We start from the raw sequence: 17,358 nt of genomic DNA on the forward strand, positions 1-17,358 counted from the left end.
CTCCAACATTTGTTATTACTTGTCCTGTTGATTATAGCTATTCTAACAGATGTGGGATGGTATCTCATTGTGGTTTTGATTTGCATTTCCCTAATAGCTAGCGATGTTGAGCATCTTTTCATATATTAACTGGCCATTTGTACGTCCTCTAGGGAGAAGTGTCTGTTCAGGTCCTCTGCTCATTTTTTGATTGGATCGTTTGTTTTTTTTGTTATATGAGTTCTTTGTATATTTTGGATATTAGGCCCTTATCAGAGGCATTGTTGCAAATATATTTTCCCATTTGGATGGTTATCTCTTTATTTTGTTGCTGGTTTATTTAATCAATCAATCAATCAATCAATCAATCAATCAATCAATTAATTCAGCCATCCGTCCGTCCATCCGTCCATCCATCCATCCATCCATCCATCTATCTATCTATCTATCTATCTATCTATCTATCTATCTATCTATCTATCTATCTATCTATTTATGCTGTGCAGAAGCTTTTTAGTTTGATGCAGTCTCATTCATTTATTTATGCTTTTACTTCCCTTGCCTTTGAGGTCAAATTTATAAAATCCTCTGTAAGTCTAAGGTCCATGAGTTTAGTTCTCATGTTTTCTTCTATGCATTTTATTGTTTCAGGTCTTATATTCATGTTCTTAATCCATTTTGAGTTAATTTTGGTATGTGGTGATAGACAACAGTCTAGTTTCACTCTTTTGCAGGTGGCGTTCCAGTTTTCCCAGCACCATTTATTGAAGAGGATTTCCATTCTCCATTGTCTGTTTTTGGCTTTTTTTGTCGAAAATTATTTGTCAGTATAAATGTGGGTTTACTTGTGGTCTCTTGATTATGTTCCACTGGTCAGTGTGTCTGTTTTTCTGATAATACCATGCCGTTTTGATTATTGTCGCTTTGTAGTATAATTTGAAGTCGGGCAGAGTGATACCTCCAGCCTCGTTCTTTTCTTTGGTGATTCGGGGTGTTTTGTGCTTCCGAAAAATCTGATGATTTCTTTTTTGTTCTATTTCTTTAAAAAATGTCGATGGGATTTTGATGAGGATTGTACTAAATCTGTATAATGCTTTAGATAATAAGGTCATTTTAGCTATGTTGATTCAATCCAAGAACATGGAATATCTTTCCAATTTTCTTCTTCTATTTCTTTTAATAGGGTCTTATAGTTTCCATTATATAGGTCCTTCACATGTTTCGTTAGACTTATTTCTAGGTATTTTATTCTTTTTGTTGCACTTACAAAAGGAATTATTTTTTCCACTTCCTTTTCTAGCAATTCATTATTAGAGTATAAGAACACTATGAATTTTTGAACATTGATTTTGTTTCCAGAAACTTTACTGTATTTGCTAATGGTTTCTAGTAGTGTTCTTGTGGAGTCTTTAGGGTTTTCTGTGTAAAGAATCATGCCATCCACAAATAGTGACAGCTTGACTTCATTTCCTATTTGGATGCTTTTTATATCTTTCTCTCGGCTGATTGCACCTGCTAGGATCTCCAATGTTATATTGAATAACAGTGGCAATAGGGGACAGCCTTGCCTTGTTCCTGATCTTAAAGGGAAAGTTTTTAGTTTTTCGCCATTCAGTATAATGTTGGCTGAGGGTTTGTCATATATGGCCTTTAATATGTTAAGGTACTTTCCTTCTATACCGATTTTGTTAAGTGTTTTGATAATAAATGGATGCTGTATCTTGTCGAAGGCTTTTTCTGCATCTATTGATCATATGATTCTTATTTTTTAATTTGTTTATGCTGTGTATCACATTAATCGATTCGCATGTGATGAAACATCCCTGTGCCCCTGGGATGAAGCCTACTTGATCGTGGTGTATAATCTTTTTAATATGTCACTGTATTCAGTTTGCTAGTATCTTATTTAGGATTTTTGCATCTGTGTTCATGAGAGATATTGGTCTGTAGTTTTCTTCTTTTGTGTCATCTTTACCAAGTTTTGGTATCAGAGTAATATTGGCCTCATAAAATGAGTTGGGAAGCATAGCCTACTCTTTGATTTTTTGGAAGAGTTTGAAGAGAATAGGTATTAAGTCTTTGAATGTTTGGTAGAATTCACTGGTGAATCATCTGGACCTTTTACTTTTTGGTAGGTTTTTGATGATTGTTTCAATTTCCATACTGCTGATCAGTCAATTCAGATTTTCCAACCTTCTAAGAAGGTTGTAGTTTTCTAAGTACTGATCCTTTTCTTCTAGGTTATTAAATTTGGTGTTATATACTTTTTCATAGTATTTTTGCATGATCATTTGTATTTCTGCGATATCAGTTGTAATTTCCCCTCTTTCATCCCTGATTTTGTTTATTTCTGTCCTTCCTCTATTTTCTTTAGTGAGTCTAGCCAGGAATTTGTCAATTTCATTAACCTCCTCAAAGAACCAGCTCTTCATTGCATTTATTTTTTCTATTTTTTTTTTAAATTTCATTTATTTCTGCTCTAATTTTGATGATTTTTTTCCTTCTGCTGACTTTAGGCTTCATTTGTTCTTTCTTTTCTAGTTTTTTAATATGAAGCGTTAGGTTGTTTATTTGGGCTCATTCTTATTTTTGGAGATAGGCCTGTAATGATATGAACTTTCCTCTTATGACCGCTTTTGCCGTGTTCCAAAAGTTTTCATATGTTGTAATATCATTATCATTCATTTCTATGTATTTCTTGATCTCTCTTTTTTATTTCTTCTCTGACTCAGTTATTCTTCAGTAGCATGTTATTTAATCTCCATGTATTTGTGGTTCTTCCTGCTTTCTTTTTCCAGTTGATCTCTAGTTTCAAAGCATTATGATTAGAGAATTTGGTTGGTATGATTTCAACCCTCTTATATTTGTTGAGGCTATCTCTGTGTCCCAGTATGTGTTCAATCCTTGAGAACGTTCCATGTGCACTAGAGAAGAATGTATAAGCAGCTGTTTTGGGATGGAAGGCTCTGTAAATATCGATTATGTCCAGTTGGTTTAATGTGTTATTTAAGGATGTGTTTTCCTTATTGATTTTCTGTTTGGATGATCTGTCCATATCCGACAGTAGGGTATTTAGGTCCCCTACTATGATAGTGTTTTGATAGGTTTCTCCCTTTAGTTCTGTTAGTAATTGCTTTATATATTTCAGGGCTCCCTGATTGGGAGCATAGATATTAAGAAGTGTTATGTGTTCTCGGTATATGATTTCCTTATCATTATGAAGTGTTCTTCAATATCTTTCTTTACCTTTTTTATTTTGAAGTCTACTTCTTTCAATATCAGTACTGCTACTCCTGCTTTTCTCTGAATGCTATTTGCTTGAAATATCATTTTCCACCCTTTCACTTTGTATTTGTCTTTGGAACTGAGATGTGTCTACTGGAGGCAGCATATAGTTGGGTTTTATTTTTTTTTTGATCCAATTTGCAACTCTGTGCCTTGTTTTTGTTGAGTTCAGTCCATTTACATTTAGGGTGATTATTGAAACATGAGGTTTTCTTATAGCCATTTTATCTTTTGCTTTTTGGTAGCTTGGTGTTTCCATTGCTTCCTTGTCCTTGTGTGTCTTTTTTTTTTAAATTTTGGTTGAGTTTTGTGCATTTTCTCTCTTGTCCTTCTTGTTTAATGTTCTGAATCTTTGGCGTGTGATTACCATTATGAATATCTAGAGAAGATATATATATATATGTATGTAATAGTAAGATGGTCAATTTTATACCACAATTGAAAAACAGCTGAACAGGATAATAAAAAATACCTCTGGATTTATTATGTTAATTAAAAAGCTATTATGTAATTTAAAAAATGTGACATCAACTATGGAGAAAGACTATAAGAAAAATGATCAGCTTTTTGATTAAATACAAAAAAAGAGAGATAAAATGAGGTCACTGAGGTAGGCTCTAATCCAACTTATAAGAAGAGGAGATTGGGACACAGACACGCACAGTGACAACCATGCGAGAGCACACAGGATCTACAATCCAAGGAGAGAGACCTCAGGAGAAACCGACCCTGTCAATACCTTGATCTTGGACTTCTAGCCTCCAGAACTGTGAGACAATAAATGTCTGTTGTTTAAGCCACTGAGACTATTAATTTTGTTCGGAGCCCCAGCAAATGAATACAATGAAACACATTCCATCTACCAGAAAAGCCTGTCTCTAAGCTCACAGAATATATTGCCCCTTACTTAGACTATAGACTTCTGGGGTCCCTCTCCTTCCAGAACCTTTTTCTTTCTCAGAGGCTTTGGTCTGAAGGCCATTTCTTTCTTATCTAGATTTTCAGAGATCCACTTGCCTCGAATTCTAGCATCTGTTTGCAGGGTTGGGGCGCCCGGAGGCCCTGTGTTTGGGGAGCAAATATGATGATTTATTCTTTTTCTCTCAAAGCGTCTGCATTTGCACATCCTCTTCTGGTTCTACTTCTGAGGTCTAGGGTAACAGTTCCTCTAGCTGTTTCTTCTGCCCTATGAGATGCAACGATAGCTAAAACCACGCAAGAAAGCAAGTTTCTGCAGAAATTTGCAGAAGGAGAGCAGTGCTTGCAAATACCAGGGATCTGCTCCAAGAATGGAAAGCAAATGGTTACAAGTTCATGCAATAGCAGGAAGCTGTGTAGGTTCAAAAGAGCATGGCCCAACTGCAACCATCGATGAGGAAGGACTTCCAAGAAGTATTTCTTATCAGTCAGGGTGCAGTTGAGAAACTCTACCGGTTTTGTTATTTCATTTTTATTTTTAAGAAAGTATAGATTTAGATGAGTTTCTTAGCTTTTTAAGGTCAAAGGAATTTGTCATTGTAAAATGAGGTCAGCTCTCTCTGAAAACAAATGTAAGAGACCACAGTTCAATAGAGAGACTCAAAAGGCATGTAGTTTGCTCCCTTTATGGAGCATAGAACCATTTGGTCCCTTACTGCCCAATAAAATGAGCAGAATGGTGGACACTATTTTGGAGCCAATCTTGTCAACTTTGTTGAAGTATTATTTCTGTACTACAATTGCTTTTATAGTATCAAAATTGATGGGTTGTGACCACCTCTGTCACAGTCAGGATACAGAGCATTTCCATCATCCCCCTTGATGTCCTCTAGCCCTGCTGTGATCTGTCCCTCCTCTACCCTGGCCCTGGGCAACCACGGAAAGCCCATGTCTGGTTTCCCCTGGACCACAACCTAGGCGCTGCTCCCCTTTGTCGATTTGCTTTGTATCTTTTCATTGTAATAAGTCTGCTATGAGGACGACTGTAACTGGGGACGGTCCTAGGGGACCGTAGACTAACTACCTCTGCTTGCCATGACTCTCAGGAGCCCAGGATAACTATGAATCCTTCTGAGGAAGAAGTGGCTCTGCCCCTCACTAACTGCTTCCCTCCCAGCACCCTGTCCCTTCTCCTTAGCAGGAGGGCAGCTGCTGCCCTTCGCCACCGTCTCAAATCTCTGGTCTTCTTTCTCGATGCAGAAGAGGGTCAGGAGATCAGGAGATTCATCAGTCTCTCTTTCTTTGTCATTTGTTTTTTTATTTTCTAGGATACAACAGCCAATAAAATTCCTTTCCTGCCCTAGGACACTCGGAAGGAAATGGACATTCAAACAAGCGTAGATCATATTGAGTGTCAGTGTTGGGGGAGCACAGAGGAGGTCCATTACCCTGGAATGTGAGCCAAGGAAGGCTTCCTGGAAGGATGCATAAAATTTAAGGTGATTGCCCATGGCACACTTGGGGTCTGGCTAAGTGCTTAATGGCTGGGAGGGGTTCTTAGGCCACTCTGGAAACAGACCCTGTCACGAGGATGGTTGGGGACAGAGTTTATTGCAGGAGGGTATTTAGCAGAAAAGAGTGAGAGAAGCAGGGCAGGACAGAGATAGGAGCTCAGCATGCTCCCAGCCCTGGAGCCTGAAGATACCACTGAATTGATCTCCTCTTGGAGCAAGGGCTGGCCTTTTGCCCCTCTGTGACCATCTGTTATTGGCTGTGGGCTGGGTCTGAGGGAGTGTGCAGCTGTTGGACTGTTCCCTGGAGAGGGAAAGCTGTGAGCTGTTAGCAGGCAATGCTCTTAGCTGCTGGGGGATGGGTGCTCCAGCTCCTAATGGGTGGCTGGACAGGGCCCACAAGAGGGTCTTCAGGTGGTCTAGGATGACTGGGGCTTTGGGGGTGGGGAGCAACGTGGCCAGAGGGTGAGACCAGAGTAAGATTAGGCAGGGTCTTCAGTGATGTTAATGAGCCTGGACTCATTAACTCCCTAAGATAATGGGGAGCCATGGGGGATTTAGAGCATGGAGGGACATGGTCAAGTTGGGTAAGACTGCCCTGGAATTCTACATTCAGTGAGATGATAAACGATGTCTGTGGGGCTCCTTCGGCCTGACTTTTTCAATCTGGAGCACACTAGATTTTCCCTTTGCTGGGAACAAAATGAGGTGGTTAGGATTCTGCAAGCAATTGTGTGTTTCTTCTACCATATTTTTTCTCCTTCGTCTCCCCTTATGCCTGTCCTTGTCCCTTCAAGATCTCTGCTGAAAAGATTTTATAGCCTTGGTCACCTCTTCTGGGTTTGAAGGCTGATTGGCATCTGTGTCCTCACTCATCAGGACCCCAGTCCCCATCTGTGGTAGATAAAATAATGAGGCTCCCCACCCCACATTGTCCACACCCTAATCCCTTGAACTTATGAATATGTGACCCTACATGGTAAAAGTGGCTTTGAAGACAAGATTAAGGATCTGGAGCTGGGGAGATGATCCGGGGTCATTTAAGTGGGTCTAAAGCAATCACAAGAGTCCTTTTAAGAGGAAGACAGAAGGATCAGAGAGAGAAAGAATGAGAGAGAGAAATACAGAGGGTGAGAACAAGAAAGGTTGACAGAGATATCTGTTATCTATCTATCTATCTATCTATCTATCTATCTATCATCTATCAATATCTCTATCAATCATCTATCAATATCTCTATCAATCATCTATCAATTATCTATCAACTATCTATTATCTATCATCTATCTACAATTATCTAGCTATCTATCATCTATCTCTATCTATAATTTGTCATCTATCTATATCATCTGTCATCTATCTATCTATATCAATATCATGGCCAAGAGAATGAGAAACATGAAGAGAGAGAGAGAGAAGAGGAGAGAGAGAGAGAGAGAGAGAGAGAGAGAGAGAGAGAGAGAGAGACTTAAAGATGCTGCACTGCTGGCTTTGCAGATGAAGGATGGGGCCCTGAGCTAAGGAATGTGGGTGCCTCTACAAGCTGGAGAAGACAATGGATTTTTCTCTAGAGCCTCCAGAAGTAATACGACCCATTGTTATCTTGATTTCAGCCCTATCAGACTCATTTGGGACTCTGATCTCCAGATCTGTAATATAATAAATTTGTGTTGCTTTAAGTCCCTAAGTTTGTGGCTTCTCCTGTGAGTAGCCATGACTATTTAGCATAGTGGATAATAATAATAATGACAATAATAACTAAAACCATTGAACATTTAATTTATGCCAGGCAGAATTTTGTGACTTTTATCAGTTAAACCTCAAGCCCTACGAATTATTATTCTCACTTTACTGATGGGGAAAATTGCTTTTGGTGTGTTAGTTATCTCTTGCTATGTAACAAATTACTCTAAAAACTTAATGGCTTTAAACAACAATAAAAAATTTCCTATAGAGTCTAAGGGTCAGGAATCTGGAGGTGGCCTAGCTGGATTGTTCTGTATCAAGGTCTCTCATGAGGTGGCAGTGAAGCTGCTGTCCAGAGACCTCATCCCACATGCATCCTTACAACATGGTGACTGGCTCCCTTCAGCCCTGCGAATGATCCTGGAAAGAAAGAGCAAGAAGGAAGCCACAATGGCTCTTATGACCTCAAATGTCCCAGATGTCACAATCTCAGATGTGTCATGATGTCACGTTTGCCTTTTACTCTTTATTAAAAGCAAGTGACAAGTCCAGCATGCACTCAAGGAGAGAGAATTTGGATTTCCCCTCTTGAAGGGAGGAGGGTCAAAGAATCTGTGGACATATGTTGAAATTACTGAGTTGGTCTGTCTACCTTTAGGGTCCACACCCTTGGACGCATTGAGCAAGGATTCCAGAAGAAAGTACAAGTCCCGACAGTCCCTCCCGGCTGGCAATATCAGCCCACATTGTGTCCCCTCTACAATGATCCTTTAGGGCACGACTTATTGTTATGTCCATTCTACAGATGAAGAAACTGAGGCCCAGAGAGGCAAGTCACCTCCCAAGGTCATACCTCGCAGAATAGGATTCGCTCCCAGGTTTGTCTGATCCCAGGTCCTATCACCGTAATAGCCAACACGTGGAGATTTCCTGTGTGCCGGGCTCTGCTTTAGGCCTCGCACACACACCCACTCCTCAGATGTCACTCCAGTCCCACGAAGCAGATCCTACTTATTGTTGAGCCCACTCCTTGAGAAGCTACTTTCACTAGAATCCTGGTCTCAGCGTCTGCTTCTGGGGGACCCAGATGGAGGCATTCCTAGACCTCCACATGAATGCGAGTTGTGCAAGGAATGTTTGTGTGTGTGTGTGTGTGTGTGTGTGTGTGTGTATGTTGGGTTGGGGAGCTGTGAACGGGGCAGGAGTGTTGCTTTGCATGGTGGTGATGAGGGCGATGTGATTAGATACAGTGGAGAGCTGAAGGAAGATGAGATGGTTAAATCTTTAGACTTAGGCAGAGGATTCTGGATTCAAATCTCGGGTCCTCTAAGTAATCTTGGATACATCACACCTCCTCTCCAAGCCTCAATTTCCTTTTTAATTTTATTTCTACTTTATGATATTGACATGATAATGTAATTAAATTTTGTTAGCAATGTGTCTAGCATGGTGCCTGGTATATGATGGCAGAGATGGTTATTTTTGTGGGGCAGGCTGTGAAGAGGCCCTCGAGCTTGGGGCTTGCTTCATGGGGGACAGAGGGTGGAAGCTCATTTATTACTGGGTGCAAGGAAAGAAGGTGATGAGAAATGGGAGACAGATGTTGGTGGGGAGAGAAGAAAGAGAACAGAAGAGAGGAGAGAGAGAGAGAGAGAGAGAGACAGAGAGAGACAGAGAGAGACAGAGAGAGACAGAGTGAGATATCAGAGAGACAGAGAGAGACATAATGGCCCAGCAACCAGAGGAACTCCTCTGCACTGTGGAGAAAGGAGAAAACTAGGAGTTTGTCACAGTGTCCTCATTCAGTGGCAGCACAAAGGTCCGTGGTGCTCTGGCAGCAATTGAGCAACTCTGGCTCCTCCCCGCCTCGTTCCAGACACCCTCTTTATTGAAAACCCTGTGAACGAAGAAGGTTCTTCTCTTTGACAGAAACAGCACAATGTGGCGTTTCAGCTTGCTCCTCTTCTGCGGTGAGTGTGAGGCGGGATGGGGGACAGTTGGGGAAGGCCTGCCCTGGAAATAGGCTGTAGGGGCAAGGGAGGGCCCCCAAGAGATCATGTCCAGCTAAGAGATCATGATTCAAGGCTGGACACTGTAGACACCTTCACTGAGGGACCTTTGACAAAAATCACTCATCTCCAGAAATTCCATCTTGTCAGGGCAGAATTTTCTTACAGTCATTCATTCGACATGTATTTCCTAAGCACCTTCAATGTGCCAGGTACTGTTCTAGGCACTGAAGACAGCACCAAACAAACAGACAAGATTCTCGCTGTCAGAGGACTGACTTCCTCGTTGGAGGGAGCAGGCAGGAAAAAAGCCACTAATGGTTACAGCAACCACCCACTTGGGCTTGATCTAAGTTCCTCTAATAGAGAACATATCCAATCTTCAAGAAATTCTTCTGATAGTGGGGTCTTTAATAGCCCCATTTTACAAAGGTGAAAACTGAGGCCAAAAAGGTAAAATCATGTGCCCAAGACCACTTAGCTAGTTAGGGGTTGAGCTAGGATTTGAAAGCAGGCAGTCTGCCCCAGAGTCTATGCGCTTCATCACTATTCTGTGTTGCCCCAAATAACACACAGACAAAAGTGTTTTGGGTAGTGTAAGTGCTATGGAAGAAGTTATAGAGTGTGACGGGGGTTAGGTTGAGGGAGAGGGCCAGGGAGGACAGTGCTGAGGCAGTGATGTTTGTGCTGAGACCTGAGCAAGGAGACGTGGGCGCCTTCCTGTCTGTTCTCTTATTTCTCTTTCTTTAGGGTCAGTTTGTCTTGACCTCGTTTATCTTGTATGCTGTGCTTCAAATACCTTGTGAGTTTTGGTCATTGGTTCCAATCTAAGAATGCGAGACCTTTTCTAAGTGACAAGGTGGGTTTTCACGGCTGTCAGACAGTGGACCTGTTTCCCGTGTTTTACGGAGGAGGAAGCAGACACAAAAATTAGTAAGACACATTGTTAGGTGAAAACACAAGTCGTGATAGAACTTTCCATGATGATGAAAATGTCCTAGGCCTGTAGTGGCCTCTAGTCCCATGAAATATGGCTACTATGACTGAGGAGAGGAATGTTCCATTTTATTTAATTTTAATAGATTTAAGTGTAAATAGCCCTACATACTTAGTAGCTACTATGTTGGAGAGCACAGTATACTGTGTATTGCACGATCATATGTGTGTTAAGACAATCATGTGAATTCATACGTTTATTTCGGTTTAATACTATCTTTCCATGATTGAATTTATGAACAGAACCTAGCCTTGAAAGATTCACTCTAAGCTTTGGATAGTGGTTACTGCTGGGTGTAAGGGTGGGGCAGGGGGAAATCTTCACTCTTAATTTTATATACTGCATCGCTAGATATTTTTTTTTACAACGAGCAATTATTACCATCTTAAACAAAGATAAAAACGAAACAAAAATGCACAGAAATGAGGGTAACCATCTGCATTGGGTTAGTTTCTGAAGAACTCAGAAGGCCCTGATATCAGGAGACGCTCTGATAGGCTAGGTAGATGGGTAGATATGAGCTGGAGGAAGGAGGACAGTGAGGGGTCGGCGAGGTCCCAAGACCGGTTTAGCGCTAAAATGTACAAGATACCATACCTGACGGCTTTGGGTGACGACCTCATTTTCTAGGGCCAAGAGCAGGAAGGTTCAGGGGAAGGCACAGGGGCTTTGCCTCATTCGAGTTAGAGGGACAGAAGGAAGACAAAGGAATCCTACTGTCCACAGAAGCCCTGACCCTCAATTTCTCAGTGCACTTGATTCTCTCGAAATTCCTGCTTGGACTTTCTCACAAGTGTACTTTGCTTACTCAATAAAATTGCTTCTGCTTGCTACCCTTTGCCTGCTCTGTCTTCTCCAAGTGTCAGACCTCCACGCAAATCTTTGTGGGGGTTCCGAGGACTGAGCCCAGACTCACATAACACAGGAACCTGAGAGCCGGTAACAGCTCCATACAGCCCGACCCACGGGGAGCTCTGGAGTGAGTGGCACCAGAGAGGCTGACCTGCTCAGAGGCAAGGGGACAAGCTGGGCTGTCGTCCCGCTGCCCCTGTCAGTCACCGCTTCTAGGTCAGCAAAGCAGCTTGGGGGTGGGTGTGTCCACCAGGTGAAGTGGTACCAAGAGTGGCTACCATCCCTCCACTCCTGTCCTGGCAAGGCGTGAAGCACTCATGAGCTGCTGTAGGTAGATCCCTGGGAAGAGACTATGTCTTCCTCTTCACATACACGCTCCTGCTTTCATCACTCGCCACCGCCATCGCTGGCACTTAGACAAAGATGGGGACTGGCTGGGTGAGAGGGCAGCTCCTGGCTGGGTCCCAAAGGCCTCTGATGACTTCTCTTCTTTGTTTAAAGGTTGGCTGCCCTGGTTGATGCAGGCAAATTCTGGTAAGAGACTTCCCAGGATTAAAGGCAGTGACACCTTGGGCAAGTGCCTCCAGCTGTCTGTTTTGTCATCTGATCAACGGGTGTTGTGACGACCCCCACCTAATGGGGTGGTTGTGAGAATGCCACTCCATGCAGAGATCTTAAAAGCCGAGCTCTGGAATCACGCTTTCTGAGTTTGAATCTTGGTTCCAGTGCTCACCGGATTTCAGTTTCCATGAAAATGAGGCTGACAGGAGTGAGTCCTACAGGGTTTTGATGAGGGAAAAAGGAGGTAAGATACAGGCAGTGCTGAGAACAGCACTTGGAACACAGTAAGTGCTCAGTTAAATTAGCCCCGTCCTGCCCTTCACCTCCCCCTCCCCTCCCCCCCCCTCCCTCCCCCCCTCTTTTCCTCCCCTCCTCCCTTTCTTCCACCTCCTCCCCTCCTCCTCTTCCTCTTCTCTCTCATTTCTTCCTCCTTTTTCTCCTCCTTAGAGAAACAAATTCTATGGTTCTTATCGGCTGGGCTGCCGCTGGGCCAAAGCTGGTAGCCAGTTAGGGGGCATAGCTAGGAAAATGACCAAGTGCCCTGGACTCCCTCCTGGTGTTCATCCATTCTACAACTTTACATCTACAAAAGAGTCATGACAGTTACCTTGAAGTAGGGTGGCCAACTGTTGTGGCTTGCCCCAGACCAGTGGGGATGGGTGGTTTTCTGGGACGCTGAACTTTGAGTGCTGAAACCAGGAAGGTCCTAGGAAAACTAGAATGACCTGGTCACATTACCTTGAAGCATTATCATAGGGACTGCAGAAAATGCATGAAAAGGGCCTATGAAATGGAAGTTTTAATTATATTTTAAAAAGTCTCTTTGCCTCTCTGAATCTTGTTTTCTACTTAGGTCAATTAAGTGACCATCTGTTAACTCGTTTTGCTCATGATTGAGCATCACGGGTATGATTCAGATGGACTGTTGAAGTGGCCTCTTTCCTGGTTTCCTAGCTCCTTGCCCTTCCAGCAGCCGCCAGAGGGCGCCTGTGAGCACCCGAGTCAGGTCCAGTCCCTCCTCTGCCCACAGCCCTCCGGGGCTCCCACCTCCCTTGGGGTAAAAGCCCAAGTCCTCACCACAGCCCAAAGGACCCTGGATGACCTGCCCCATCCCCTCCCTGCCCTCACCCCTCCCTCTCTGCCCCTCACTCACTCTGTTCCAGCCACACAGGCTTTCTTGTTCCTTCGACACACCAGGCATGGTCCTGCCTCAGGGCCTTTGCACATGGCACATGCTGTGCCTTCTGCCTGGAATGCTCTTGCCCTACATACATACATGGCTCCTTCCCTCATCTTTTTATGTTTCAGCTCATGTGTCATCTTCTCAGCGACTACCCTATTTTTGACATCATGTTCCTTACCCCCAGCTCTCTAGGCTATCAGCTCAGTGAAGGTGGGGAATTTTGTGTCTTGTCCTACTTCTGAATTCACCATGCCTAGAAGAGTCCTGGAATACAGTAGGTGTTTATATAGTCAGGGTTTTCTAGAACCAATAGGATGGCTATATCTGTCATCTACATCTACATCTATCTATCATCTGTCTGTCTGTCTGTCTGTCTGTCTGTCTGTCTATCATCTATCTATCTATCTATCTATCTATCTATCTATCTATCTATCTATCTCTATCTATCTATCTATCTATCTATCTATCTATCTATCTATCTACTATTTCTCATCTACCATCTATCTATGTATATTCATATAGAAAGATTTATTATAAGAAATTGGTTTATATGATTATGGAGGATGGCAAGTCTCAAGACCTGCAGGGTGAGGTACAAATGTCCTGAGACTGGAAAGAATCTGAGGAACTGAGCAAAGGTGAGCATGGCTGTTGGGACAGGGCAGGAAATGAGGTTGGCAGGTGCCCAGTCACAGGGAAGTGGGTGGTGATTCTGGTTTGGAGTGGACTTGAGCTATGGGAGATTGAGCTAGACGAAGGAAGTACTGGGAAGTTCAGAATTGGGAGACCGCAAGTAGTAATATGCCGGAAGTCTGCAAAGCGAAATGTTGCCTTTGTAGATGAAAGAGGAAGCCGGAAATGGAAGGAAGATACAATCTGAGGGCAGGGAAGGGAATTAAACAAGACATTCATAAGAGGCAAAAAGCCTGAATCTTCAAGACTCTAATCATGACAATTCATCTCATGTTTTTAAGGCACTTTTCACAAAGAGCTTTCCCATGATACTCCATCCTACCAATTGATGTTGGCAATGTCATTAACTCCTCTTTTTCTCCTTTGCTATCCAATCCATTAGCAAATAGTCTTCGTGTTATATTCAGAATACATCCAGAATTTCATGCTTTCCACTGCGCCCACCTGGGTAGTATCCACCATTATCACTCGCGTGGACCAGTGCAGATGCTTTCCCGCTTGTCATTCTGCCTCTGGCCCCCTGCAATTTATCTTTCCCACCAGAAGGACTATGTTAAAACTTAAGCCATGCTCTGTCTCTCCTTTGCTCTAAACTCTCCAATGGCTCCCATGTCTCTCTGATAAAACGCGGAAATCTTACAATGCTCTAGCAGGTCCTACATAGTCTGGTCGTATTACCTCCTCTGACCCTTCCCTCATCCACTCTGCTCTAACCACTCCAGCCTGCAATCACTAGGCATCATCTTCAGAGACTTTGCACTTGCTGTTTCCTCTGCCTTAAATAGCCTCAAGTCTTTCTTCACATGTGACCTTCTCAGTGAGGTCTCTGTGACTGAACAATGACTATGCACCAGGCACTATTCTGTGCCCTTAGGGCACAGCAGTAAGTAAGATGGACACAGCGCGCTGTTTCACAGTCCACCAGGGCAGCGGACTTGAAACAACTGATTGCAAAAATTTTTCCATAGAATTTTCTTAGAAATTGCCTGAAAATCTATTCTCTTTCCATTCAGACCTACATCTCCTAGTGTAGCAGTAGTGAAAGTCATGCACTTAGGGGTTCGACTAGGGTAAGTCACGTAACCTCTCGGAGCCTGTTTTCCACATCCGTACAATGGGGATGGTATCAGTTTCCTACTGCTGCTGTAACAAATGACCACACATGTTGTGGCTTACATCAACAAAAACATTATCTTTCAGTTCTGGAGGTCACAAGTCTGAAATGGGTCCCATTGGGCTGAAATCAAGGTGTCGGCAGGGCTGGTTTCTTTCTAGACGTTCTGGGGAGAATCTATTTTCTTGCGTTTTCCAGCTTCTAGAGGTCAGCTGTACTCCTTGGCTCATGTCTCCCTTCCTCCATCTTCACATCAATGCAATGGCTGGTCAAGTCTTTCTTGCATTACATTACTTTGACTCTGCCTTACCTGGCTTCATCTTTCACTTATAAAGACCCTTTTAATGACATTGGTTCCTCCTGGAAAATCCTGGATGGCCTCTCCATCTCAAGATCAGCTGATTAACAATCGTAATTCTATTTGAAAACCTGAATTCCCCCTTTCCATATAACATATTCACATGATCCAGGGATTGAGCTGTGGTCATCTTTGGAGGAGCTGTTATTCTATTGAACATAGGAATTGTAATATCCAATGAGTGTCTTCCTTAGCACCTGGGAGCTTGCTTCTACCTGTGGCTTTGTCTTCCTGGAGCTCACAGTGGGGTGGAGGAGATGATCACTGAAGAGGTAATCACATAAATAATTGAGCAGTTATAATTGTGATAAGTGTCACAAAGGAGCACAGGAAGCTATGAGGAAGTCAAGGAAGGCTTCTTGGAGGAAGCGACATTTAAGCAAGACCTGAAGAATGAATGAGTAGGAGCTGGCCAGGTAAAGCAGAGACAAAGAGAACAGCACATGCAAGGCCCTGTGGTGAGAAGGCTAGAAATGGAGACTGAAATGAGATGAGGCTTAAAGATGTGGTTGGGTCTGGTCATGGGGCTTTTTGGGTCATGCTCAGTAATTCAGACGTTAACTCTGAGTGCAACAGGGCAGGTTATGTGAAGGAATGGGGGCAGATGGTCAAATTTGCATTTAAAGATGTTTGCAGGGCATAACGGGTATATAGGAATGTACAATCCAGAGGAAGATCTGTATCAAGCATAACTGGAGGTGGAGAGAAGTATGTAGATGTCAAATGATATTTTGGAAAGAGAATCAATGTGGCCGGAACTCATTGGCTGTGAGGGTGAGGGCTAAACAGGTAAACTGAGGTACAGAGAGGTGAAACCACCAGTCGCAGGGCTGGATCGGCTAGGATGTATCTCAAGTTCCTCCCCATACCTGCTGAATCAACATCTGATTTTCTGAGCTCCCCTGGGGATCCCAGGCGAGGCAGAGGTGACTGGTTTGGAGACTTCCCTTGGAGCAGTAAGGGCCTGGGTGAGCGTGTCTCAGGCTTCCAGGGCCCACGGATCACCTGAGAGTCTTGTTAACATGCAGTTTCTGATCCAGTAGATCTGGCGCAGGGCCCGAGAGCTTGCATTTCCATTCAACTTCCTGCCGATGCCACTGGCCCAGGGCCTGCACTTTGAGGAGGACAGCTTTAGGGTCTGCGAGGTCCTCGATGAGCACCTTTGGTGGCAGTGTCAGTGTTCGAGGACTGCTACAACAAATTAAACAGAACAGAGGTTTATCCTCCCATAGCTGTGGGGGCCAGAGGTCTAAAGTCAAGGTGCTTTCTCTAAAGGCTCTCGGGGAGAATCTCTTCTGTGCCTCTTCCAGTTTCTAGCGTTGCCGGCAATCCTTGGTGTTCCTTAGCTTGTAGATGCATCACTGCAATCTCTGCCTCCATCGTCACATGGTCTCTGCTTATGTCTCGGTACCTCTCCTCCTTTTCTTATAAGGACACCAGTCATATCAAACTAAGGGACCACCTTACTCCAGTGTGACCTCCTCTTAACTTACATCATAATGTCATCTACACTGTTTCTAAATAAGGTCGCATTCTCAGGGTTTAGGACTTCGACATATCTTTGTGGGGGACGAAATTCAAGCCCCAACAATCACCTTTGCCCTCCCACACTGGCTTTCTTTGCGGCCCCACTTTGGCACTCTGACCCCAGCCCTTCCTTCTGTGTTGCCTAGGTGTGAATGAGTGCAGTGACAGCACCACATGCCCAGCTTACGCCACCTGCACCGACACTGCGGAAAGTTACTACTGCACTTGCAAACGAGGCTTCCTGTCCAGCAGCGGACTGAACCAGTTCACAGGTCCAGGCGTGGAATGCAATGGTGAGTTCACACCCCCTCAACATCCTTCGGCATTTAGTAGAAAATCATGTGGAAGCTGGTAGATGTAGGTACTTTGTCTTTTTACCCAAACACAATTCCCTCTTCCTCCTCCTTCCCTCCCCCTACCTTCCTTTCCCTTCCCCCACCTTCCTTTCTCTCTCTCTCTCTCTCTCTTTCTCTCTCTTTTTTTTTTTTTCTTCCTTCCTTCTTCTTTTTTTTTCTTCCTTCTTCTTCCTTCCTTTTCCTTCCTTCTTCCTTCTTCTTCCTTCCTTCCTTCCTTCCTTCTTCCTTCCTTTTCCTTCCTTCCTTCCTTCCTTCCTTCCTTTCTTCCCTTCCTTCCTTCCTCCCCTTCCTTCTTCCCTCTCTCCCTCCCTCTCTTTATTTCCTTCCTT

The 17,358-nt window shown here is 43.5% G+C and overlaps 1 protein-coding gene across 2 annotated transcripts in view; it reads left to right on the forward strand.

Moving 5' to 3' along the window:
- Positions 1 to 9,229: 9,229 nt before the first annotated feature.
- Positions 9,230 to 17,358, forward strand: part of ADGRE1 (adhesion G protein-coupled receptor E1) — a 60,910-nt gene continuing 52,781 nt past the window's right edge. For both annotated transcript variants that reach the window (XM_039878538.1, XM_039878539.1), the window contains exons 1-3: positions 9,230 to 9,349; positions 11,739 to 11,771; positions 16,820 to 16,966. In XM_039878538.1, the coding sequence (XP_039734472.1) occupies positions 9,319 to 9,349; positions 11,739 to 11,771; positions 16,820 to 16,966 (211 nt within the window). In that variant the 5' untranslated portion in view covers positions 9,230 to 9,318. The remainder of the gene's footprint in view (positions 9,350 to 11,738; positions 11,772 to 16,819; positions 16,967 to 17,358) is intronic.

This window comes from Pteropus medius, unplaced genomic scaffold (assembly GCF_902729225.1).
Source record: "Pteropus medius unplaced genomic scaffold, Ma_sr-lr_union100, whole genome shotgun sequence".
Lineage (NCBI taxonomy): Eukaryota > Metazoa > Chordata > Mammalia > Chiroptera > Pteropodidae > Pteropus > Pteropus medius.